At 38.9% G+C, this 26,651-nt stretch overlaps 1 protein-coding gene across 7 annotated transcripts in view; it reads left to right on the forward strand.

Moving 5' to 3' along the window:
* The window catches only part of CHD7 (chromodomain helicase DNA binding protein 7), a 131,784-nt gene extending 105,833 nt beyond the window's left edge, over window positions 1–25,951 (forward strand). For 5 of the 7 annotated variants that reach the window (XM_065668337.1, XM_065668338.1, XM_065668336.1 and 2 more), the window contains 24 exons: window positions 56–311; window positions 4,943–5,153; window positions 5,669–5,864; window positions 6,062–6,229; window positions 6,883–7,062; window positions 7,341–7,451; window positions 7,537–7,742; window positions 8,689–8,888; window positions 9,479–9,638; window positions 12,583–12,672; window positions 13,244–13,347; window positions 14,733–14,862; window positions 15,137–15,209; window positions 15,422–15,476; window positions 16,198–16,426; window positions 16,582–16,790; window positions 16,932–17,603; window positions 18,023–18,183; window positions 19,824–20,051; window positions 20,285–20,728; window positions 21,313–21,534; window positions 22,486–22,626; window positions 23,084–23,188; window positions 23,965–25,951. In XM_065668337.1, the coding sequence (XP_065524409.1) occupies window positions 56–311; window positions 4,943–5,153; window positions 5,669–5,864; window positions 6,062–6,229; window positions 6,883–7,062; window positions 7,341–7,451; window positions 7,537–7,742; window positions 8,689–8,888; window positions 9,479–9,638; window positions 12,583–12,672; window positions 13,244–13,347; window positions 14,733–14,862; window positions 15,137–15,209; window positions 15,422–15,476; window positions 16,198–16,426; window positions 16,582–16,790; window positions 16,932–17,603; window positions 18,023–18,183; window positions 19,824–20,051; window positions 20,285–20,728; window positions 21,313–21,534; window positions 22,486–22,626; window positions 23,084–23,188; window positions 23,965–24,918 (5,505 nt within the window). In that variant the 3' untranslated portion in view covers window positions 24,919–25,951. The remainder of the gene's footprint in view (window positions 1–55; window positions 312–4,942; window positions 5,154–5,668; window positions 5,865–6,061; window positions 6,230–6,882; window positions 7,063–7,340; window positions 7,452–7,536; window positions 7,743–8,688; window positions 8,889–9,478; window positions 9,639–12,582; window positions 12,673–13,243; window positions 13,348–14,732; window positions 14,863–15,136; window positions 15,210–15,421; window positions 15,477–16,197; window positions 16,427–16,581; window positions 16,791–16,931; window positions 17,604–18,022; window positions 18,184–19,823; window positions 20,052–20,284; window positions 20,729–21,312; window positions 21,535–22,485; window positions 22,627–23,083; window positions 23,189–23,964) is intronic. The other 2 variants (XM_065668342.1, XM_065668341.1) reach the window with 2 other exon arrangements.
* The last annotated feature ends 700 nt before the right edge of the window (window positions 25,952–26,651 follow it).

Below are 26,651 nucleotides of genomic sequence, written 5' to 3' on the forward strand. Positions count from 1 at the left end.
GTATTTGAAGCCCTGCAGTTTTAATTCAGTTGTTTATTACATGTATATTTCCTAGGTGCAAAAACTTCAAGCTATTTTGAAGCCGATGATGCTGAGACGTCTCAAGGAGGATGTAGAAAAGAACCTGGCCCCCAAAGAGGAAACCATCATTGAAGTTGAGCTGACAAACATTCAGAAGAAATACTACCGTGCTATTCTTGAAAAGAATTTCACATTTCTTTCCAAGGGTGGAGGTCAGGCAAATGTACCTAATCTTTTAAACACTATGATGGAACTAAGGAAATGCTGCAATCATCCATACCTTATTAATGGTAGGCCTTCAGTTTTTCTCCTCATTTGAAAAATGGCTGTAAGGAAGTTCCGGAAGTTGGAAATTCTGTTCTAATGTGCCTTTTTATTTATTCATTTATTTTAAGTAGAAAAATGAGATGATGTTTAGGTTCTCTTAGGTATGGCTATATCTGCCAGCCACGACAGCATTGCTTTTGAGGACAGCTGTGGTGGGTTTTCCCAAGGTTTCTTAGCCCCAGCAGAGTTTGTATTGCTGTTCCCAAGTTTTCCTTTCTGTTAGTTCTGACAAACAAGACTTCAGTTACCATGCAGGTTGTTGGATGCTGGCATAAATCTGGCAATTTTTTCTTCAGACTTAGAGTTAGCTGCTCTTATTTTCTTGCCATAGAACATTATGAGATAGTACCTTAAAGCTTCTGAATAAAAGTTGTGGGGTAAGAGATGATGACCGGGCCGGATTTCTATGGCCACATGCTGTCAGTTCATTTCCTAATATAACTAGTTGGGGAAAGATTTGTATGAGTGTCATCTTAGACATTAATGACAAATACTGTTTTCTAGAGTGATGCTGTTGATTTTAGGTCAGGATTGTCTGAGGCAAGTAGCACAGAATCATAGAATTGGAAGGAACCCATAAGGATTGTAGAGTCCAAATCCCTGCTCTTCACAGGACTACCTAAAACCAAATCATATGACTTAAGAGTCTCATCAAGATGCTTCTTGAACTTTTGATAGTCCTGGTGCCACGACCACTTACCTGGGGACCCTGTTTCAGGGACTGACCATGTGATGAGCCAGCTAGCTGTAGCTGTCCAAAGCATGCTAAACTTGTGTGTGGTGGTCAAATCAAATCTGCCCTTTGAGGATGTAACACAAGCCTCCATACATGGTTGCATTCTGCTAGTTTCTTGTTTCCCAACTCCTTTTCCTTATGGTGTATAATTTATGCTATGGTTGGTTTAATGCTGGTTATAAGCTTCATGATGAAAGACTCTTTCATTGGACAGCCATATGTGATTTCATTTTTTTTATTGTATGACTTTCATATTGCAGTGCTTACGGTTTTTTTCCATGACATTTTTTGTTTAAATGGGGGAAAGAATACTTAAACTGATTCACAAAATGACATCTAATTATACTTCATGCACAAGTAATTATTCCAAAGACGTAATATAGGGTTACTCCAAAGTACTTCCACTCAGCCATGCTGGTGGGCTACTCAGTTTCTAAACTTGGATGAGCTACAGTTAAATAGCTTGTGGTTCTGGTGTAGGGGTATTTTGTTTGTTGGTTCTTTCTTTCAAGTTTACTCAGCTACTTCAAGTTTATATAAATGAGTTTACCAGAAAATAGTTCTGGTTATGAGGTCCTGAACTTGACACTTTTATGTTTCTCAGTTTTCATCTAGTTTTAACCTTGCCATTATTTTTCCTTATTTCATATTTGCTAAAAGAAACAAACTGAATATTTTGCTGCTACTTTGTTTTGTCATATAGAGTTCATGAGTAATGCAGTGTTGCCTACAGCAGAGAGTTGTGGGCTTTTTTCCTCACAAGTCTTGTATCGTTCAGTGTCTGTTAGAGACTGCTGAAGTCCAGGTGGCTATATACAGAATTTCAGATATTTTTTGACGACTGTATCTGAACCCTAATAAAGGGAGATGGGTTTGTCTCTTGAATGCTTTTGCCTTTATAACATTATTGTGACTTTTGAACATTTGGACTCGCTTGATGTCATGCAGCAACATGACACCACGGGTCAAGCCTTCAGATTTGAGGGAAAAGCAAATCCTGATATTAGGGTGGAAATGGAATTACGCAAACACATCTTTTGTAGTTCTAGGACAGAAAACACTCTTACATACTGTAGTTGTCAGAATCTGAAATTTTCTCTTGTTGATTGATTAACATCTTTATACTTAGTGATGACAGAAGTTTATTGTAGTTCCGCTAAGAAGTCCTGCAGTGCTGGTAGTACAAGATGCTGCATAGCACTCTCCTTGTGAAGCATTTGTTGCAGTAGCAAGTTCTTGAGACTTAACTGCTTTGATAAAAGCAGTTAAGCTTCTGAATCCTTCTCGTTTTCTTCCAAGTTTACTGGTTTTGTGAGCATGCAGTACTGCATTGTGTGCTGGAATATCCAAGTAGAATGGTGTACGTTTGGTTTTGCATAATAGTTGCAAGCAAGTCTTCTAGATCGTCTTCATTTAAGAGCCATAGTATATTATATGGTGGAAGTAGTATGGTAGGAGTTGAATGCGGAATGGTTTTATTCATTTATTTCTTGATTTGTAGATGTGTTCTGTGGAGGGGAAAATGGTGGTAAACTGAGACTGTCTTTGAGTAAACTTCTGGGACTTACTACATTTTGTGTATTCTCTAACAAACTTGGGCAAAGCATTGTCTGTCACTTTTCTTAGAGCGGGACTCCTTGTTTTATCTACAGCAACTATTCTCAACTTTTTATACATCATTCCTCTTTTGTCGTCTCCAAGAGCCAGTCATGGGAGGTGCCTCTGTACTTACACATCATACAGTATTGAACGCTGGGAAGGGTTTCTGCTCTATTCTGTATGCCCTCTTGAGGCCTCTTAGCCTCTCCTAATTGGGAATGGAAGTGGGGGCTTCCGTGATGGACCAAAACCACATTCAAATACCTTCCTTTCATCTGCTACTGAAAATAAACTAGGATAGGAACTCATGTTATAGACCCGCAAGTAGTACCTCAAGTAATTTTTGGGTAATGGGCTTCTCAGTATACCTCACTCAATTGCAATTGAAATGGAACCGAAAAAGACAGAGTGGTCTTTTATAGGGTTTAGCAAAAATAGGGTTTTTGAAAGAGCAGATTTTTGGAGGTCATGGTCTGTTATGGAAGTGGGTTTTGCCAAGACCAAACTCTTGATACTGAAAATACACTATTCATTAGACCTGTTTGTGGGTTTATTGTGGTGTGTTTGGCTTAGGTGGTTTGCTTTTGCAGATGCTGTGTTTGCATATCGGTTTACTTCATAGTAGTAAAACTTAAATTTAGATATCACAATTGAGAAAGAAATAAATTATGTAACCACGAAAAAAATCACTGAAGTTACTGTATATGAACTACTTGACAGCCTGCTATATCCTGAAATTATGTAAGCTCACTACAGAATCTGAGATGTACTACCGAAAATTCTGCCCATTTTACAAGGTGGGAAGTGATACATTTGAAGGGCACTTGAAGGAGTGTCTGTCTGTACTTCTGTCACGTGGGTTTATTTTTCTTACGTGCAAACCGTTTAGTGCTTGGAGTATGGAATCCAGCTAAGGAAAATTAAGGGATGTAAACTGCCTTCGAGGGTAGTCACATCTTTAGTCCGTTGTGTTCTGTAAAATCTAGTAATGTAAGTGTATTGAGTACAGATAGCAGTCAGCCAGCCTGCTTAGGCTGGTATCTAGTTAAGGCATCACATTACAGTAGGCACTGAACCAGCAACCGCACAGGGAGGGTGCATTTGCGTGTTTGTTTACAGGCATCTACTTGGAACTGGGATGCAAGAGAGATGCTCAGCAGAAGTCTGGCAGTAGCTGTTGTGCCTCCTCCCCCAACCCTCCCACCTTTCCTTGTGTTATTCAGAAGCAGTATTGATGCTGAATATACAAACCAGAAATACCTGATAAACTACATTTTGTAAAACAACAAACAACACACACGCACAATCCCAACAAGAAGAAAAAACAGACTGAAAAAGGTAGCTCAAAAAAAAGGTTTACTTGAATGTGAAAAAAACCTAGAATGAAGATTCCTAACCTTTTATATAGCCAAGAATAGTAATCTGATAATTCCTGGAATAGTCCACAGATTGTAGAAGTGACCAAAAATAAAAAATGAATAAAAGCACAGAAGTGTTTGAAGAGAAACTGAATTTCAGTCTTCAGGTAGTGAGCAGTACAAGGAAATATTTGCTGCTCTACATAGTGTTCATAGGTAAAGAGCATGGCAAGAAAGAACTTGCATATTCTTTCCAGAATTAGTTAAGTATTGGATAGCTTCATCAAACTGAACAACAAAAAAATACATTGTGAGAAGAGAAAGCTAAATAGAAGGTAAAAATAATAATGTTACAGCTACTTATCCTCCCTGTACTCCCTAAAGTTAGGTTTTTTCATTGTTTGGATTTTTGATTCTATAATTAATAGTGGAAGGAGCAGGTCCGAGTCATGCAAGTGTTGAAGCCTGGTTGTGATTCTGGAGCTCAGGCATCAAATGTGATTTCTATTCCTTATATTTTCCTGTGGAAACAAGATATTTTTTCCTCCATGTTGCATTTTTAAAAAGAACAGAGAATCCATTTGACCTATTGGAATATGGTTTACTTTTTAGTCTTCTTTCTTATTATTTTTTCATTAAATTATGTGTGTCAAATAGTTGTATTAATATATTCAGGAAAGGGTTTACTCCTGTTTAAAAGAATGAATGCTCAAAGTTACTTTGTATTTATGCTGTATTTGTGTGTATGTTTACTTTAAATTTAAGCTTAATATCTTTTCTAAATGTTTATTCACATAATGCTTACAGCATTCCTGCAGTTTCTATAGGGCATTGAAGGCAGGCGTGCTGTTGATAATAAAGCCCTTTGCAGTGTTCCTGTATTGCTGTCCAATCTTTGCAGGTGCTGAAGAGAAAATTTTGGAAGAGTTTAAAGAAACACACAATGCCGACTCTCCAGATTTTCAGCTCCAGGCAATGATCCAGGCTGCTGGCAAGCTAGTACTGATTGACAAGCTGCTGCCAAAACTGAAGGCTGGTGGCCACAGGGTGCTTATCTTTTCCCAGATGGTGCGCTGCTTGGACATACTGGAAGACTACCTCATTCAAAGACGGTGAGAGCAACAAAATAATACAATTCTAAATAAACTGTGCTTTCCTCAGTGGCCACTGTATTTAACCTGTGAATAATCCATATTGAAAAGGAATGAAATTCAAACATGTTACAGTACTTTCTGTAGTGATCTGACTACAGGGAAAAGCATACCTGTAAATTGCAAGTACTGAGATTTTTCTTTTGGGTGAATACAAAATAGCCTCACATGGAAAGCTTTAAGCCTTTTGGTTTACTACTCAGTGAAATGTTTTGGTGGCTGTAGAGATTTTTAGCTTAAGGCTGAATGTTTCTTTAATTCCTTGGAATGAAAGTCTGTTCTTTACCAAAAGAAGCAAAGCAGGAGGCATAGTAGTGTGTCTTCCACTGATGAAGATAGTGGATGCAGGAGCAGTCACTCAGTTTGTTGTAGTCTTTTAACCCTATAGTAGCATATTTCCTTTTTGTTTTAATTGCATATTCTAACAAACAATGCTATTGCGATGAAGTCCTCCATATAATGCATCTATATTTCAGGTACCCGTATGAACGAATTGATGGCCGAGTAAGAGGCAACTTGCGTCAGGCAGCTATCGACAGGTTTTCAAGACCTGATTCTGATAGGTTTGTTTTCCTGCTGTGTACAAGGGCAGGAGGTCTGGGCATTAATCTTACTGCTGCTGATACCTGCATCATTTTTGATTCAGACTGGAACCCCCAAAATGACCTCCAGGTAATACTACAAGATACCATTTTATTAAAAATATTTCTTTGCCTTTTTGCTGTGAAATTTTCTGCACCTACAAGAGAAATTATCTGCTGTTCCTCTCTTGGAAGCATAAAGATTATTACTTACATTGAAAGCAATGACTTTTAAAGTAAGTTCTCTGCATTGATTTCACCTGTAACTATCTGCCTTTGTTTCACCAGGCGCAAGCACGTTGTCACAGAATAGGACAAAGCAAATCAGTGAAAATTTACAGGTTGATAACAAGGAACTCTTACGAAAGGGAAATGTTTGACAAAGCTAGCCTGAAGCTTGGCCTTGATAAGGCTGTGCTACAGTCTATGAGTGGAAGAGAAAATGCTACAAATGGGGTGAGAATTAATATACTAATGTGCATGATTAACAAATGCTACGAAAGCACAACACTTCCCTTGGCTTGCTTGTATATAGCTGGAGAATGGTGGTTTTCAGATGGGAGTATAGCATGTATTTTAAAGTAGGGTTAATTAAGGACAGGGTTACCTGAACCGGCTCAGCCTATCTATCTAATGGCTCGTTTATTGCCTAAAGCGTGCGGGTGGAGTCATGTTCCCTCAATCCACATCTGTTCTCATTATTCCATCCTTTACATTATGTTCATCCCAGCACTTTTTCGAGTTCTTCTAGTCACATCTTTATGGTGTAGACTTTTTGCTTTGGACTTCTTTTCTTTAGCTCTTTGTCAGTTTGTTAAGTTAAATCTGTGCCCAGGAGGAATTTAGCAGTCATAAGAGCTAAAGTAAAGGGAGTCAGTGACAATGAATTATTAAATAGCTTAAACCACTCATATAACTTCACCCTAAGAATTTTGTTGTTTGTATTATTCTTTTAAAGGTGACCTCAGCATGAATGTTTAATTGACCGATACCACATTATCGTAGAGTTTCAGTTCTTAAAATGCTAAGTAGGAATACCATCAGTCTGATTATGCTGTCACATGTACAAAACAACCCCAAACCCAACCCCCATCTCTTACGTGTTACAGGTGCAACAGCTTTCTAAGAAAGAAATAGAAGATCTTCTTCGAAAGGGGGCATATGGTGCTCTGATGGATGAGGAAGATGAAGGGTCTAAGTTCTGTGAAGAGGATATTGATCAGATTCTCTTAAGGCGAACACATACAATTACTATTGAATCTGAAGGAAAAGGCTCAACGTTTGCAAAGGTGTGCATTGACATTCAGAGGAAAAATAATAAAATGTGACCAGGGTAGATGGAAGTAGTATTAAATTGCCTTCTGTGTCAATATACTCATCTTAGATATTCCCCTCACAAGTGTTGTGATATCTGTATTTGCAGTTCTGATAGTTTCAAGGCTTACCTTTTTTTTTTTTCTTGAAATTACAACTTTATAACTCTGAAGTATTTTATTTACTGGTGAAAATAGATACTCTTTGTAGCATACTGTTAAGAAACCAACGCATTTGTTTTCACATTTGCTAGGCTAGTTTTGTTGCATCTGGGAACAGGACAGACATTTCCTTGGATGATCCTAATTTTTGGCAGAAGTGGGCAAAGAAAGCTGAGCTGGATATTGATGCTTTAAATGGAAGGGTAAGAGCTTTGCAATAGTTCCTAGTACAATTAAATTGAAGATTTTTCCTCCTCCTAAAGTTCTGTATTTTCACTTTGATTATAGAATAACCTAGTTATCGATACACCAAGAGTAAGAAAGCAAACCAGACTCTACAGTGCAGTCAAAGAGGATGAACTGATGGAGTTTTCAGACCTGGAAAGTGATTCTGAAGAAAAACCTAGCACAAAGCCCCGTAGGCCTCAGGACAAATCACAGGGTTATGCAAGAAGTGAATGTTTCAGGGTGGAGAAGAACTTGTTGGTTTATGGGTAAGGATATACAAGTTAAATATACTGATTGGGCTACAGAACTAAAATATGGAAATGATATATAGTAAATAACTCATCCGTCTCTTGGACACATTCTCAAAATCTCTTACTGTGTAAGCTTTACCTCAGTACGCTGTATACATGCCAGTGAGGTTTTAAGTTGATATATGCATATATAAGTTGTGTATATGTGTGTTACTTAGCTGAAAGTATCTCACAGATGGCTATGAGCTCATCGGTAATAGACGTAGATTTGTAATACCAGAATATTTGTTAATGGTTTCTCATAGCGTAAAGAATTCCTGAGTTATCAAGGATTAATCTCTCTTTTCTAAGTGTTTTGGAGAACAACAAAGTATATGTGTAAAGAACAATGTGGTTGTGAAATCAACAGTCAATCTGGAGGTTTTCAACATAGATTCTTGTATTTTGGGGCCACTTAAATTCAGCTATTTGATACTTTATATTTTTCCCCATTGAAGTTAGCAATTTGAGTTTTACGTCTTTGAAGGCAAGTAGCTATATTTGACTGCTAACATGGTGGGCTTCAGAATGACTTTATTTTAGGAAGTTGTTTACAACTATTGTTAATAATGGATTTCAGGATTAAAATGATTCCCCAAATACCATGATTGTAGATACTGGTTAAATTTCCTATTTGTAGCTTACTGGGACCATTAGAGTTAAACATGCATACTTTATTATTTTGAGTGTAATCCAATTGCAGCTTTATGAGCAGTGAACTTATTGCCTGTTCTGTAAAATAAACATTCTTAACCCTTTGGTGGTAGAGGGTGGCTTCCCTGACGTTACCTGCGAATGCAAAATATATTGGTGCTAATGCAGGAGGTCCCAACTTACTTAGTACCAGGAGTTAAATTGAAAGTCAGCAATTAAAACACCAGTCAGTGCCCTGGCTGTTGTATTGAACATGTTTTTCTTATAGCTGGGGTCGGTGGACTGACATCCTCTCACATGGGCGCTATAAACGTCAGCTAACAGAGCAAGATGTGGAAACCATCTGCCGGACTATCCTGGTGTATTGTCTTAATCATTATAAAGGGGATGAAAATATCAAAAGTTTCATCTGGGATCTGATCACTCCAACTGCAGATGGGCAGACCAGAGCTTTGGTTAATCATTCCGGTATGTCAACTCAATCAAATAATGTTGCCAGTAAATAGGAAGGAATTGCTTCAGTCGTGCTATGTATTTAGTTTAAACTATAGCCATTCTGACATGTCATAGGATCTTGTCAGGTTTTATGAGTAAGGTGGGCTTTGACTTGGTCTGTATTTAAAGGGCAAGTCTCCCTCGAACACTTCGCAGTGTTTGTTTCCATAAATCAGTTTTGAATAGGTATTCCAGAGTGATATTTAAGTGGTATCTACTGCTGAAGTTAATCTCTTTCAAATTGCCATAAATCAGAAAGCTTGTTTCCTTATGGACATTCAGATTCATGAGAGTTTTTACAAAAAATATTTATATAACACTGTTTTCTGCCTGGCACTTTGAGTTTTGAAATATTCACACCTAAATTTGCATGAAAGTTTTGGTTTATTTTTGTTATTTGCAATTTTCTGTACTAAATTATGTTGCTGTTCAGTTTTTGGGGGTGGTGTTGCCCACAAAGGAATACATCTAGCAGTGATAGCTTTAGATGGATATTTGTAATGCAGTTTGGGTGAGAGCTTTTTCTGTTCAGATTGTATAAGAAGTATTGGGGTTTTATGTAGGTCTGTCTGCACCAGTGCCCAGAGGGAGGAAGGGCAAGAAAGTAAAAGCCCAGAGTTCACAGCCAATGCTGCAAGATGCTGATTGGCTCACAACCTGTAATCCAGATGTGTTATTTCAAGAGGACAGCTATAGGAAACATCTCAAACATCATTGTAATAAGTAAGTATTAATAAATATTTCATTTAGAGGGGTTTGTTTTGCTACATGCTTTTGAAATGCCTGCAATTCTTTAGGATATTTTTAATAGGACACAGGGGCATTTAATAGGATGAAAAAGCCATTATTACTTTTTAATTTGGGGATAATCATCTTAACAGATATCTGGATACTTCTGTAAGCTCTTTATGACTGATCAGCACAGTTCTGAAGAAAATGGTTTTCTACTTAGTAAATAATGATGGAATCAGATGAGGTTATTCTTTTTACCATATAAAGGAAAGACTACACTAAGTCTATTTCTCTTGACAATTGACTGTCTTTAAACAAAAGCTTTTTTTATTTCTTACCCTTCTTGTGGGGTCCTTTCAAGCTGATGTCCTTTAAAGTTCTGTTCCTTAGATGTTAAAGTCAAATATCCAGTTCTTAGTTTCCAGAGTATCATGTAATAGAATATTTCTTCTTTTCTACTTTTCTGCTTTGTTTGGGATAAAATATATCACTGAGTTCTCTTACCTGAACCGGTGCCCTGATACGATTTTTGAAATGCTAAACATATTGTTAAACTTGAAAGCCATTGGGGATAAAGATCATTGGATGTTACATTGTTTTATTGTTGCAGAATGTCTCTTAAGAGCCTCTTGTTACATTCCTTTGGCTTTTGTTTTGTAGTCCTTAGTTATTTTTGTGTCAGCTTCCTTTGACAGCGTCTTGGTTCTCCATCTCAGTTTTGCTTACTGTGTTTTTCATTATAGACATTGAACTTAACCCTTGCCCCAAAAGTAGTTTGCTTGGGGTTGGGGTGAGGGTATTTGCTTTGGGAGGTTGGGGGTTTTGTTTTATTTCAAATTTATACTCCTCATTACATACATACCATGCAGATGTCATGCAGTGTTACTGAAAGGTCATAAATTACTTTTGTGGTTTTAATATATATTGTGCCTTACTACTGTTTATTGGAAAGAAATTACTGATTTTAAAAGTACCTGTAGCCTGTCAATAGGGGGTGTGATGTGAAGGAGGAAAGGCATTTAAGGAGTTTATTAGCTCATTTCCAGATGCTAAGCAAGCTTAATTCTCAGCTGATGAAAACGGGTACTTATAGAATTACATTAGCAAGTGCACTTCCAAATAAACCGCTTTCTGATTTTTTTCTGAACTTGTTTCTCTGATCTGTTATTACATTTCACTTGCTCTTAAAGTAATTAAATTCTTCCATGTAACATTATTTTAATCTCCCAGCTAACTTGTTCTGTCAGTTTGCAGATCAGATTTAAATTTATTTTTAAAATATCAGTTCTGTAATAATGCAGTAGAATAATTACCAGGATCAGGAATACTCCTAAATGTGCAAGAATGTTTTCAGTTGCAGTATTTTTCCTTCACTTCCCAGGACTAAGTGAATTGTAGAAGCACCATGTTTAGCCCAGGTAAAAGCAAACAGAGGTGAAAGCCAATTAATAATCTTAATTCCCTTCAAAAGGTATCAGTAGCAGTTGGCTTTAAAAGAATTGGCGTCCTATCCTTATGAAACATGTATGCTGGTTTAGTGCATAGGACTCCTGAAAGAACCTCTGGTTTTTGGTTGATGTTTTGTTTTTTTTTTTCCAGGTCCTCTTCTTTGGCTTGATGTAACAGCTGTTATTGCTTAATACTAAGATGATAGAGACCCTTAACAGCTTATTTACATAGCCACACAGGGAGCAGGGACACCTTACTGGTCCCAGTTATCAAGCATACAAAAAGAAGCATGTCTGACATGTTTTGAATTGCAGACATGACCTTCATTCAAATCCCTGCTCTTCTAAGGTTTGCTTGGATAACACGTGTAAAACCGGGTATTGCTCTGGTTGCATCTGATCTCTAATGAGGAGCTCTCAAAACTGGTGGTGGTCTAAATTTTTCATGCAGGCGAGTGATCAGATTACTGCTTCTCTGGTCACCCTTGCTGTTCCAGGAGCAGCAGCAATTCAACAGTTGCCGTGATGAATTTGGGTACAGCGAGAGGGCAGGCTGAGTAATCTCCATTTTAGCTGGTACTGATTCTACTTCATGAACTAGGCAGCAGGGGGTGCCCTGATTTGGGCAAACATAGGAGAGCAGGATTATTTTCAGGTAGATACTTTTTCTACAGAGATGACCTCTTTTCTAGTCACCTTGAAAAGCCAGTCTGCCATGCTCTCTCCTGCCAGCTTCAAGTGTGACCACAACACCTGACAGCGCTTCCAAAAATGACTGTAGTATTGCAGAAATGCTGAAGAAATAAACATGGGCAATGAAGATTTTTCACTTCCTCATAGTAGTTAGGTTGTGCACAGGTAAAATTAAATAGCAGTTTGAACTGTAAAGAGTAAAAATAGTTAATATTTCCCAAGGGAAATGGGGGATTATTTTTCCCCCCATTCTTGGAAGCAAAAAGTTGTATAATCTGAAAAACCTGACATTCCATATTGAGGGTTTATTGTAAGGTAGTAAAACCAGATTTTATATCTCGTTTATTCCTACAACTTCTGATGTGCTTCCAAAAATGGTATTAAGGCAGCAGCTGAGGAAATTTTATGAGATAATGAAGCAGAACAGTTACTGAAAGCCATCTGCTCAGTTGTTTACAAACTTGCTTCAATACTTCAGAGGCAGTGGTAGAGTACGTGTCTAAACTTCACAAGCTGCACTAGGTAGAACTAAATGAAATGCGGCGGGGCCGGGCTGAGCTGGGTCCCTCTCTGTGCAGTGTAAGCAGTTGCCAGGCAGGCCTGTTGGAAGCCAGCAGAAAGCACCACACAGAGGTGATTATGTGCCACCATCTGTCACGCTTCAAGCCTACCATACAGCATGGCTAATCAGCCTTGGCAGGATGATGGATGAACAGCAGCAGCTGCCAAAAGCCACTGTTGGCAAACAGTCCTGAAGTTAAGAACTTTTTTCCCCCCTCTGCCTTCCTCTCCAGGGTCCTGCTGCGTGTCCGCATGCTCTACTATCTACGACAAGAAGTTATAGGGGACCAAGCAGACAAGATCTTAGAGGGTGCTGACTCAAGGTTAGTGCAAGTGCAGGTTGATTTTTTTTTTGCTGTATGACGTTGGGTTTTGTAAAGTACATGTACTGTAGTAGTGGAGCATTTAAAGGTTGTCACGGTTTATCTCTTCAATGTCTGTTCTCAAGCAGCCTTAATTATTTTATCAAGAGCAGTGGGTAATTTCCTTGGGGGAGGAAACGATGTGGGAAATGACAAAAGCGGATTTTCAGTTCTGTTAATATTGAAGGATTATTCTATCTCAATTTAAAAAATTAAAAAAAATATACTAAGACCTTGAATTAATCATATTTGGATAAGCATTGGCATTCCACTCCCAAAATAGCTGAATGATGTTTTTTTTTTTTTTATGTGGGGGGAGCTTAAGGCGGGGTGGGGGGGGGGGTGCGTGTGTGTTTTTGTTTAACCATCCTAATTATTTTTCAAGTTACTTAAGTTCCTGTGTTGGGTTTTGGGTCTTCCCTCAAAATTCGTATTTAGAGAACAGCATGAACCCCTTCTTTATTAATAAATAAATAAATAAATAAATTGTCTAGTAGTGCCTTTGAGAATATGTATAATGGTGTCTTCACAGTGAAGTAGATGTATGGATACCTGAGCCATTCCATGCTGAAGTTCCTGCAGACTGGTGGGATAAGGAGGCAGATAAATCCCTCTTAATTGGAGTATTCAAACACGGTAAGTGATGTCTCACTCTGAACAAAACTCAGTTGTAAAGCTTTCTGTGTGTAGGACTGTTCAGTCATAATATTAACAAGTATTGTTCCAAAGAACTGTTGGCTTGTATCTCCCTTTTTTTCTTGCCTGCATTAAAAACCCTAATATGAGCTGTAAATATCAGATGCTGTTTTTAAATGTTTGCAGAGCATTTGAGAAGAAAACATTACTTTCTTGGCTGTAAATAAAACAAAACCATATTTGTTTAAATAATAGCCAAATAGTAAGATAGATCTCCATAAACTTTGCTTCCAGCACTGCTTCACTTGCTAACTCTGCCAACCAGTGTCAAAGTGGACGGTGGGCTTAACCTCTGCTATTAATCTGTACAAGTGCCTCCTGGGCTTTGTTCCAAGCAATATTTCACAAATGTCAGTGTTGAGAACTCCCGGCTCCCTTGAGTGGGATGCAGCCTTGTTAACTTTGAAAGGCTGGGGATGCAGAGCTGGCATGATATATACAGTGAGCGATTCCTGATTATAATCCCAATTCTCTGGAGGTTGCAGAGGTATTCTCAGCAGCCCAGCCTGACTAAAGGGGAGAATGATGGCTTATAAAACCTTTCATGATTACAGTTTGGCTTGAGGCTCTACAGCAGTTAGGAGCAGTGTGTTGTAGTACAAATCCTAATTGAATTGTGCTGTTCTGCCTATGTACAGCAGCTCTGTGTTGTGGGCTCAGCTGAGGCAAGTCTAGTCTAAAAATCATTTTCCTGCAGTGCACTGTTGGGATCTGCCATTTTCCATCTAGTCAACTTGGGCAGTAAAAAAGCAAACAGCAGTTCGAAAACCATAGAGGGAACAGTGTCATCTTACTGACATGCATCATCCTAAACCTAATAAGACAGGTTCGTTGGCCTTACGTATAACCCATGTATACAGCATTTTTGCAGCCTACACTGAGGGTTCCAGCAGGGCTGGAGCTATAGAAAATGTGTGTGTGTGCGTGTGTGTTTCCGTTCACATCTGCATGTTTCCAGTAGGGAGTATTGAATGTGGAGAACCACTATGAAATTCATATAGGAAACTTAAAGAAGTTTTTCACTTGTGAAATATTTTTACTTTACCTTATAAAGGCATTAAATTCACAGCTTTCTTCAGTAGCTGCTATTTGTTAATGTTGTTGATGTGAAAATGTTTCTGTGTGGGTGGAATTTACCAATATAAAAAATTTCATTACATGAATGAAATGGTTGTTTTCAGCATGGTGACAGCTCCTTTGGTTTTATTTAAAAGTAAATCAATTAATCCAGAAGATTTTACTTCTACTGCCTAAACCTATTCTGTTCATAGTTGGTCGTAGCTTTAAAAACAACCAAACACATTTGTCTCGTGCTCTGCATGCAGGTTATGAGAAGTACAATTCTATGAGAGCTGATCCAGCACTGTGCTTTCTGGAACGGGTTGGCATGCCTGATGCAAAGGCCATAGCTGCTGAACAGAGAGGGACAGACATGTTAGCAGATGGTGGTGATGGGTAAGGAGGACATGAAAAAATTAATAAACTTTATCAGCATTGTATATGTTGGCATGAGTTCATGTGTCATATCTTGCTTGCATCTTGCCTGAGGATCTGAAGTGATCATATGATGCAAAAAGTACATAGAATTGTTGTCACAGTTGAGCATGAAATATAAATGTGTACTATACCATACTGCTGGCTTTTGTAGCTTTCTTGCTTTTGTCCAGAAAATCAGCCCCTCTCAAAACCAATATGTTTCTTGAAAAATTGTCTTTTAAATATTTTATAGTGGTGAATTTGACAGAGAGGATGAAGATCCAGAATACAAGCCAACCAGAACTCCTTTCAAGGATGAAATTGATGTAAGAACTTCCAACTTTCTGTAATTGCAAATACATAAAATTGTAGTTGATTCCCCATGTTTATTTTAAAGTGCAATTCTTGCGTGCTACTAGATAAACACACCTTACAGGGACTGGTTGCTGCTGTGTTTGAGAGATGACATATTTTTCTTGTGAAATGGTAACATATGGTCAAAACTGAAAACTAAAATAACTTCTGTTTTCTCCCTAAGGAATTTGCAAACTCACCTCCAGAAGACAAAGAGGAGTCCGTAGAAATACATCCAAGTAAGCCTATAGCAAAGAAATTAAAAAGGCAAAAATCAACCATTTAGTGAAAGGTGGACTGTTAATATCGGCGTGTGAGGGGAGAGATGCTGGGTTGGGAAAACACCACAGTAAACTTCTTGCTGCCAAATCTCTTCATGCTTCATATCTTTCAAAACCAATTATTTACTGTCTTTGAATAATCCACATTATGACTTTCTGGGTTTCTAATTACATAGTAGAAATTGTGATGATAAAGACCGGATGTTTCATAATGCAGCCGTTGATGTTTTTGCTGAGATAGTCTTGGAAGTTATAGATATGTTGTTTCCTCACTATAGAGGAAAATTGCCAAGTTTAAGTGAGAATAATAGAATGGGAAATCATAAGCGTAGGAGTTTCTTCAGAGGCAGAATGATCTTCTTAGTGTAATATATTTAAAGATGCATTAATTTAAATACTTACAGTATTCTTAATATGTTTGCATTCATAACATTGAATTATAATGCTTGATGGTTACATCTAAATGCTTCACAAGCATTTCTGAGTTTGTAGAGTTGGATGGTTTGATTCTATTTTTTACCTCCTACCAATGTAGTTCTCCTATTTCTAATTTGCAGTGCATAAATGTTAATGAAGCATATGATCTTACCTGATAAAACAGGATTCTAGTTATAGCCGTAGGAACTTTTGAATATTTAGCGGTGGTTTTGCAGTGCAAAAATACTTTTCTATTCTCTAGACAAGCACGGCGAAAGCAATTCTGACTTAGGCCAACTCTACTGGCCCAACACTTCAACCCTGACTACCCGCCTGCGTCGCCTCATTACTGCTTATCAGCGCAGCTATAAAAGGCAACAAATGAGGCAAGAGGCACTAATGAAGACTGACCGCAGGAGACGCCGGCCTCGGGAAGAAGTGAGGGCACTGGAAGCAGAAAGGGAAGCTATAATAACTGAAAAACGACAAAAGTGAGTTTCTCAGTGGTATTTCTTCAAATCTTGAGCTTTTGTGTCACCAGTGCCACTCTTCTGTTTTGAAAGAGTAAACTTAAGGGCATCCAAACTAGGTTTGGGACTCTTTACTTATGCAGTGTTCTCATTTCTCTTTCTTCTTCCTTGACCAGATGGACAAGAAGAGAAGAAGCTGATTTTTATCGTGTAGTGTCTACTTTTGGAATTATTTTCGATCCTGTAAAACATCAGTTTGACTGGAATCAATTCAGAGCATTTGCCAGGCTTGATAAAAAGTCTGATGAAAGTCTGGAGAAGTATTTTAATGGCTTTGTGAATATGTGTAGACGAGTGTGCCGGATGCCAGTCAAACCGGATGATGGTGAGTTTTAACTGACTGTAGAAATAACATAACTGTGAGGAGAACGTGGGAACTGTTGAAACTTCATTCCCAGGTGTGATGATTTTGAAATGGGTGTACATTTAGTCAATGTTTAAACAACACACACTGATGTCATTGCAGAACCACCTGATCTTTCCACACTGATCGAGCCCATCACGGAAGAGCGTGCTTCTAGAACTTTGTACCGCATAGAACTGCTGCGGAAAATCCGTGAACAGGTTCTCCATCACCCGCAGTTAGGGGAGAGGCTAAAACTTTGCCAACCAAGCTTGGACCTGCCAGAGTGGTGGGAGTGTGGTAAACATGACAAAGACTTACTGATTGGTGCTGCTAAACATGGAGTCAGTAGGACAGATTATCACATTCTGAATGATCCAGAACTCTCTTTTCTTGAGGCTCACAAAAACTTTGCTCAAAACAGAGGCAATGCAAATACTGTCTCTTCTGTGAACCCTCTGGGTGCTGGCTGCAGTCACACACCACCTGTTGTCCCATCCACACCCGTACAAGAAGAAAAGACTACAGAACAAATGGAGTCTAAAGTTGAAGGGTCTGAAAATCCAGCAGCCAAAGAAAAGTCTGATATCAAAGAGGAGACAGATATTGCGGATAAGGACACTAAACCAGACTGTGATGCTGAACCTGAGCCTGGCTCTGTTAAATGTGAATTGAAAGACATAGAAATGAATACAGATGTAGACCCAAAATCTATTTCTGAGAAAGGTTCAGAAGAAGATGAAGAGGAGAAAATGGATGATGATGATAAATCAGAAGAATCCTCCCAACCTGAAGGTAATGCGTTGATCAGATCAATTCTGTGTGCTTAGCATGAGGCCCACAGCTGTTGCAGCTTGTGCCAGCTGGTAAGTGGCACACACAGAGCCATTATGGAGCTTGGGATGGGCTACATGTAGCAGTTCTTCTGCCCTTCCGCATATCAGGTGGCTAGATAAGCTTTCATGAAAGCCATCCAGCATCAGCAGGGTATTCCCCCACAAGGGATGATTTCCAAGATAGCTTACTGAGCAAATGAGCATGGTCTCTGTGCCAAATGCATACGGCTAAGGCTCTGCTGTAGTAATTTCTGAACAAAAGCCTTGAGTTACAAATGTTGTGTCAAGACTGGTTGTCTTAACCTGTCTAGCTAGTTAGGTTGATATTGGGTGGTTGGGAACTTCTGTAGTTAATACCTGGTTGTGGTTGTTACTCAGCAGGAGCAGTTTCTCAGGGTAAGAATTTTGATGAAGAAAGCAATGCCTCTATGAGTACGGCAAGGGATGAAACTCGCGATGGATTCTACATGGAAGATGGGGATGCCTCTGTGGTTCAGCTGCTTCATGAGAGAACATTTGCCTTCTCTTTCTGGCCTAAGGTTGGTTAGGGGGAGAAGCGCTTGTGTCTTTTTTCAATACAGATAAAATAGAGGAAATGTGTTTGCAATATAACAGCAACCTTTGTGTGAGTCTGCACTTCGAGTGGACAAGGGACTTTTTACTAAGAATGATTTATGGAATAGCATTTTATTCTTCAATTTCAGACAAATTAGCAGAGGAAATGAATTGCTTTACTGTTAGTAGTGTCCTTTGGTAAGAACAAAAACTACTGCCAGACACGAGTTTCTCATAGGCTCCATAACTGTATGTCAGCAGACTCGCACCTCCATTGATGGAAGCAGACTTATAATTTTTTATTAAAGATTTTGTCTGCAGAGCAATCTGCACTGTTGAGATCAAAGATTTTTAAGATCACCTTTTTATTTAGGGGTGAGGAGATTGTAGAGAAGTGTTCACAGGAACCTGCATGATCTAAACTATTATGTAATGTTGACAGATGTAATTGTATTAAGGTATCCTGCAAACAGAAGCAGCAGTTTTAGATAGGATAAAGCTATATCTTATTTTGGTAACAGTGTAGGAAATTATCTAATAGATTTTTTTTTTTCAATAGGAAACTCTACCCTTTCATAATAAATCCATCCATAATTTAGTACTCTCTTTTGCAGTAAGGGCAGAGAGGGAAATAAAGTAGTAATAGTCTTAAGCTTACTAATCACCATAACAGGGCCATCTGGTTTGGGACAGGGGGGGCAGGGCAGGGGGACCTTGCTCTTAATAGGCTTATTCCTGGGGAAAGCAAGCAGTCTGTTGCGGCTGCTGAGATTTGCTAGTGGCTTTGCACTGTTTTGCTGTTCAGGAAGCTCACTGATGCTCGTATTCCCTAACCAGCAGTATTTTCTCATAGGTTGGAAGCTTCTACTATTTTAAGCAGGGTAGCGTAGAATGTGCTTGAATACTGAAATGGAAAAAAATGAAATGATACTCATCTTCTTTGCTTTCAGCATGTATTTTGGAAACATGGAGTGAAATCTTACTCCAGTTACAGTGTAAAAGTAAACCAAAAAATTCTGTGTAGGTTCAGCATAAGTAGACTAATAAACATAATTAGAGATTTTTAGTGTACACGCTTCAGTGAAATTTGAAGTGATAATGGGCGTGGAATGAAAATTGACATTCATTAGATGTCCCTAGGTTGGTGCCCATTTCATAATGTTGAACTTTATTAATAGTGACGCTAATGAGGATCCACTTCCTAGGACAGAATTGCAAATTCAGCCTCTTGGATCTCGAGAACTGCAGCTTTAAGATAGTGATTGCAGATGTTTTGATTTTCCCTACCTAACTAACTGTTGATTCTGCTGACTGCTGAAGTTTTGAAGTGTAAAACAGTACCGAGTTTCTGTTAGATTTGTCAGTACATTGTCATACAGAAAACTTGGTCTTTCTCCTTTCCCCCAGTGGAAATGAAGCTTTTAAATTCTAGTGATGTTTTATTCTACAAAATTGGCTGCGTATTACCTTCTTGTAAGGTGACCACTTTACCCTGACCTGAAAGAATAGTTGGTTTTGAAAGTATTTCTTGCGCTTTGGAAGCTGGAATGTGTCGTTACACTCATTTGAGTTCAAAAGGCAACTTTCACACTGAAGGTTCATTACTTACTTTCCCTTTACGCAGGACCGAGTAATGATCAACCGATTAGACAACATCTGTGAAGCAGTGCTGAAAGGGAAGTGGCCGGTAAATAGGCGCCAGATGTTTGATTTCCAGGGGCTCATACCTGGGTATACACCAACAGCTGTGGACAGCCCTCTACAAAAAAGGAGCTTTGCAGAGCTCTCCATGGTTGGTCAAGCCAGCGCCAGTGGCAGTGAAGATATTACCGCTTCTCCTCAGTTATCAAAGGCAAGACTGCATCTTTTTCTTGCATAAACGATTTTAGCTTGCATGCATTTCTTTTGCATAATAGAAAAAATATAAAAATAGCATTTCTGTACATAAAATAGGGAAAATAAAAAAGTGTTTCATTGAATAAAATGAAGGCTTTGTTTTCAGAGTTAGATGTTTGCACTTCTATTGCAAATTCAGCATAGCAAACTGAGCTTTGCTAATGTTTGGAAATGCTCATTTTTCATTAGGAAGATGCACTCAATTTGTCGGTTCCACGTCAGAGGAGGAGGAGACGAAGAAAGATTGAAATTGAGGCTGAGAGAGCTGCCAAAAGGAGAAATCTTATGGAAATGGTTGCCCAGTTACGTGAGTCTCAGGTGGTCTCAGAAAATGGACAAGAAAAGGTTGTAGATTTATCAAAGGCCTCACGAGAGGCAGCAAGTTCTACCTCGAATTTTTCATCTGTTACTTCAAAGTTTATCTTGCCTAATGTCTCCACACCCGTGTCTGATGCCTTTAAAACTCAAATGGAGCTGCTGCAAGCAGGTCTTTCACGCACACCCACAAGGCATCTACTAAATGGCTCTTTAATAGATGGAGAACCGCCCATGAAGAGGAGGAGAGGAAGGAGGAAAAATGTGGAAGGGCTTGATCTGTTATTTATGAGCAACAAACGGACATCATTGACTGTAGTAAGACAGCAACCTTTTTGTCTCATATTTGTTCTTCTGTGTCTAGTACTTTCTGAATGTGAGTTTAAAGTGTCGTCGTGCTCTCCCTCGTAGTAATGTGGAGGTTTTATCCAGTTAGCTTTTTCCTTTGTGTTTAGAGCTGTTACTTCTTGTAAACAATGTTTTGTTTAGTTCGAAATCAAGTTTTTACTCTAGCAAATTGTAGCTGAGTTTTAAGTAGCTTGTACTTTCAAAAATATGTATGTTTGTTTGTTTGTTTCCAAAACATACTACATTTATAACAACATACATTTTGAGGCTTAAATATGTCTTTCTTACTGTGTAGGAAAGTGACGCTCTTGGAGGCCATTAACTGGAAATACACGAATACCACTCTGTCTTTAGTTGTATGTTCTTTAATACTCAAGGATGCTAAATTTACTAAATTCCCTAATGCTGTGGTATTTCTTTACATAGTAGGAATATTTAAACCCCATTTGTGTATGCAAAATGTCCTTGAGCATTTAGCTTTGGTCCCTAAAAATACTTCTCACAGGTAACTGTTCTCTTGAAGTGAGAACTAATACAGATGTTAATGTTTTCAGGAGGATGCAGAAGTGACCAAAGCTTTTGAAGAAGATATGGAAGCCCTGCCAGCAAGGAACATTCCATCTCCTGGTCAGTTGGACCCAGACACTCGCATCCCTGTAATCAATCTAGAGGATGGGACCAGGCTGGTTGGAGAAGATGCTCCTAAAAACAAGGATTTAGTTGAATGGCTTAAATTGCATCCTACTTACACTGTAGATATGCCAAGTTATGTACCAGTAAGTATGTGATTCTAGAAGTGTTCTTGTTTTATATTAATCCAGAAGTTAGTTGTACGGAGTTCAAAATCAACTTCCCCACGTTTGGGCTTAGTCATTGGATTTTGTAACTGTTGGTTTTCAGTGGGGGTTTTCTCTTCAGGCACTCTTACTATAAGCACCCAAGTTAAGTGGCATTGGGATGTATGGGTTGCTTTTTTTTCCTTAATACCTGTATATAATAATGTGTTAGCACAAGGTTCCTGTCAAGTTCTGCAGAATTTCTTCATCTGACAAGAAAAAACACTTTTCTGAGATAATTTAGAATCGTAGAATAGTTAGGGTTGGAAAGGACCTTAAGATCATCCAGTTCCAACCCCCCTGCCATGGGCAGGGACACCTCACACTAAACCATGCTGCCCAAGGCTCTGTCCAACCTGGCTTTGAACACCGCCAAGGATGGAGCATTCACAGCTTCCCTGGGCAACCCATTCTAGTGCCTCACCACCCTTACAGTAAAGAACTTCTTCCTTATATCCAATCTAAACTTCCCCTGTTTAAGTTTGAATCCATTACCCCTTGTCCTGTCACTGCAGCTCCTAATGAATAGTCCTTCCCCAGCATCCCTATAGGCCCCCTTCAGATACTGGAAGGCTGCTGTGAGGTCTCCATGCAGCCTTCTCATCTCTGTGCCGAACAGCCCCAACTTTCTCAGCCTATCTTCATATGGGAGGTGCTCCAGTCCCCTGCTCATCCTCGTGACCCTGCTCTGGACTTGTTCCAACAGTTCCATGTCCTTTTTATGTTGAGGACACCAGAACTGCACACAATACTCCAAGTGAGGTCTCACGAGAGTGATTTGAAACTAAAGTAATTGGTCTCTTAAAATGGTTCTGTGAAAGGGTTCCATGATGGGTGATTTCTGTCAAGAATGTGAAAAACTAAAAAATAATCCATCTCTCCTCTTTCCAGAAGAGTGCAGATGTGCTGTTTTCCCCATTTCAGAAGCCGAAACAAAAACGACACAGGTGTCGAAACCCTAATAAACTGGATATAAACACCTTGACAGGAGAAGAAAGGGTACCTGTTGTAAATAAGCGAAATGGAAAGAAGGTAAAAATTAAGTTAGTTCAGTGGGGGGCTTTAACAGTGCCTTTGCATGTCGAAAGCAGGTTTTCTACACCCAAGATTTCTTTTTGAAAGTTACTGGAATGTACCACCCAGTTCTTTTAATTCTTTTTGTGCTCTTCTGATGTGTTCATATTAATCGCTTGAGTAAATAACTCTTACTTTTTGAAACTATATTGCACTTTTTTTCCTTATTTCAGATAAAATTTCATTAGTAGGTCTGCCTAAGCTTCAGCATTTTACTCTTACTTTTAAAACATGATCATCTCAATTCTAGTATCATTAGGTTGCTTCCATGTAGCTTTCCACAGTCTGAACTGAATCTTTACTGCCATTCTTCAGAGATGAAAGTGCACAGATAATGTCCATATAAATCGTTGTTTGGAATTTGTTTGCAGTGGTTTGCTTTGTTTGTAAGTGTTAACGTTGTCTTTTGCATTAGATGGGTGGAGCTATGGCCCCTCCAATGAAGGACTTGCCAAGATGGCTGGAAGAAAATCCTGAATTTGCTGTTGCTCCAGATTGGACTGACATTGTTAAACAGTCTGTAAGTGAAACTCTCATTCCATGCTTCACTGTAGATTATCGGATGGAAAAGTTGAAGGCTGTGTAAATCAATGATTAAGTCTTTATCTCATAGCTGGTTTTGAGCTGAGGAAATTGTATTGCCTGAGTGGGAGTTACCCAGCTCAGGGAGGATGGTGATAGGAGGCTGCTGCAGAATGGACTTGAAGTACACTCCTAAAATCAAGTACAGTAAGGCAGCCTTCAGCATTTGTTTTGTATTGTTTTTTTCTTATAAGCAACAATCCTTAATAAATGCAGGCGTTCATATATTAGGAACTATTAAGAAATGCTTGTCATATTCCAAATAGAATTTATCATCTTGGTACCAAGTGCCATCAAAGGATTATGTTTTCTGCCTTTTATTTTACAAGAGTTGTTTGAAAAAAGAGGGTACAATTCTGCAAATACTTACTTTGATAAAATATACTTTAGCACAGTATGAAGTACAAAGCTATAAACTTATAACTGCAGTATATCGGGGGGATTTTTATGAAGCTACGGAGTTTCAGCATGTGTGTTTTACTTCTCTGTTTAAATGCAAAAATCTGTGACTTTGTTTTCTTCAGGAATTTTTTTTACATGTTCTACTGCCATTCAGCTCAGTAGCTAGCTAGTCAGGATTTGCCAGGGTTGGAAAACAAACTGCTTTAGCAGTATGCTGAAATCCGTTCTGTTTCTTCTGTTGTCATCAGGTAATTGCTGAAAGCTATAAAAGCTAATGGAGAATAAAGCTTGTTTTTTGTCTTCCCTTTCCAGGGTTTTGTTCCAGAGTCCATGTTTGACCGTCTTCTCACTGGACCTGTTGTGAGGGAGGAAGGAGCAAGCAGAAGAGGAAGAAGGCCAAAAAGTGAAATTGCCAAAGCAGCTGCAGCAGCTGCTGCTGTAGCATCAACTTCGGGAATCAACCCACTACTAATGAACAGTCTGTTTGCTGGAATGGACCTCACAAGCCTCCAGAACCTACAGAACCTGCAGTCTCTCCAGCTTGCAGGCCTTATGGGCTTCCCGCCAGGGCTAGCAACAGCTGCTGCTGCTGGGGGGGATGCTAAAAATCCAGCTGCCATGTTGCCTCTGATGTTGCCAGGGATGGCAGGATTGCCCAATATGTTTGGACTAAGTGGATTGTTGAATAACCCGATAACGGCTACTACTGGAAATGCCACTACTGCTTCCAGTCAAGGCGAGACTGAGGATGGCACTTCAAAAGCTGAAGAGAAGAAAAGTGAGAATGAAGAGGAGAACAAAGACTCTGAGAAAAGCACAGACACTGTTTCTGCTACTGACTCTGCAAATGGATCTGTCAGTGCTGCTACTGTGGCGACTACTGCCACTGCCACCACTACCACCACCACCAACACTGGATTGCCCACAAACCCTCTGGCCTTCAATCCTTTCCTGCTGTCTACCATGGCTCCTGGCCTCTTCTATCCATCTATGTTTCTACCTCCAGGACTGGGAGGATTGACTCTGCCCGGTTTCCCAGCATTAGCAGGACTTCAGAATGCAGTGGGCTCCAATGAAGAGAAGGCTACTGACAAAACTGAAGGAACTGCCTTTAAAGATGAAGAAAATCTCGAAGGCAGTGATGCAGAGGAGAGCCTTGATAAAACTGCAGATTCCTCTGTTTTAGAAGATGAAATAGCACAGGGTGAAGAATTAGACTCACTTGATGGGGGAGAAGAAATAGAAAACAATGAAAATGATGAATAACCAGTACCAGTTACAGTAAAGTGTTTTAAACTTTTGACAAGTGGTAGTCCTACTGTTTACACTCACAGTTAATGTCCATACTTAGTTTTTATAAGCTGTTCTGTAACATAGTGTAGCAAAAAAGAAGAAAGTTCAAGTCATGTTATACAGATGTGTCAAAAGGTATCTTGGTCATTAAGTATTGTGCAGTGCATTATTTATTATCCCTAGGAGAGATGAAATTTGAGAGGTGATCATGTCTTTTTAAGGAAATTGACATAATGCTCTGCTTTTTTGTTTGTTTCTTTTTTTTCTTTTGGTACCATTGGTATTATGAATTAAGCAGCAATTTGCAATCAAGTGGCACTAATAGAAGGAAGTGCTGCTTAAAGGAAGGATGAAGTTATATATTTAATTTTTTTATTTTTATTTTTGTTTCTTTTTTCTTTTTTTTTTTTTTGCTGTGAAGGTCAAGATGGAATTTACCATACATATCGTACTCGCGCTTCATTTTGACTGCATGGGAGTTCACCCGCTCACGTGCGCGCACACCCCCACACACACACTCTCTCTCTGACAATCTTCATGATAGTGTGAATGTCTCTGTCTTGAGACGCAGCAATAATAAGGCAGCTGTTGAATGTGAAGAGTACCTTTTGGAAATTAACCCGCGGAGGAAGGTTCTTACAGGATAAAGCTACAGTTTAATCGTCTCGTGATCTTGTAATGCACTGGTATAAAGCAAAAAGAAAAAAAATCAGGTACCTTTTTTAAATTAAAGGACTTTGTTACTTTAGCCACAAAGCTAAACAGCATTACCTCAACTCTAAACTAGCCTTGAAGTTTACAGACATGACTTTGTAAATGTATTGTTTTTCTTTGTTGTGATGTCTTTTTATTTTTTTTCTTTGGAAACTGCTATCATGTAAGATAAGATGTAAATTGCTGCCAACTGTAGTAATGATGCTTTTAATAAAAGTGACCCATGATATGCAGAGATGTAATTATAAAAGGTAGTGTTTAGGAACATCAGAATTGGTGTTCGCTTTCCATATTTGCATTGTGGCTTTTTTAATAGCTTTTTTTTTCCTTTTGCTATATTCTTTATAGATTAGAGGCTGTAAATGCTGAACTGGTTGTCTTCAGGGGGCTAGGCAAGAAGAAAAACCTTGAATTACCTTCATATTTTCCACTCTGAGTAACTGCAGAAATGCACGCTAAAAACCCTACTTTACTCCTTCAAAGGGGCATGAGAGACTGAGAATACTTTAAAATGTGTTCAGCATGTGATAATGTGGTACACTAAAGAACAAAAGGGCAAAAGAAAAATGAGGCTTTAATAGGCACAATATCTAGGTCATTTATCCTTGGTTAATGGGTAGAAAAACACAATGCTGTAGTGACAGCAAGGGATACAAAGGCTCTGTGGTATCCTGTAGACCAGAGCTTGTGATGCCAGAAACCACTGTGTCAAACAACCTACATGAAACTAAAACTGACCCACTTTTCTTAAAAAAACAGTGCCTCTTCTGGAGAGTTACCGATTTGTACCCTTTTGTGACCTTTTGATATTCGAGATAATGTGCCATTTGAGGATTTCTGTTTTCACAGTGTTGCCACCTTGACATGCACATACACAACCATCTCGAGAGTGAGGATAAAAGGCTGGATTTGCAGTGGAGTACATGAAAAATGAGCTATTTGAGTCGCCAGCTGTGGGTGGACCCACATCTTTAATATTATCTATGCTTTTG

Source organism: Lathamus discolor, chromosome 2, assembly GCF_037157495.1.
Source record: "Lathamus discolor isolate bLatDis1 chromosome 2, bLatDis1.hap1, whole genome shotgun sequence".
NCBI lineage: Eukaryota > Metazoa > Chordata > Aves > Psittaciformes > Psittacidae > Lathamus > Lathamus discolor.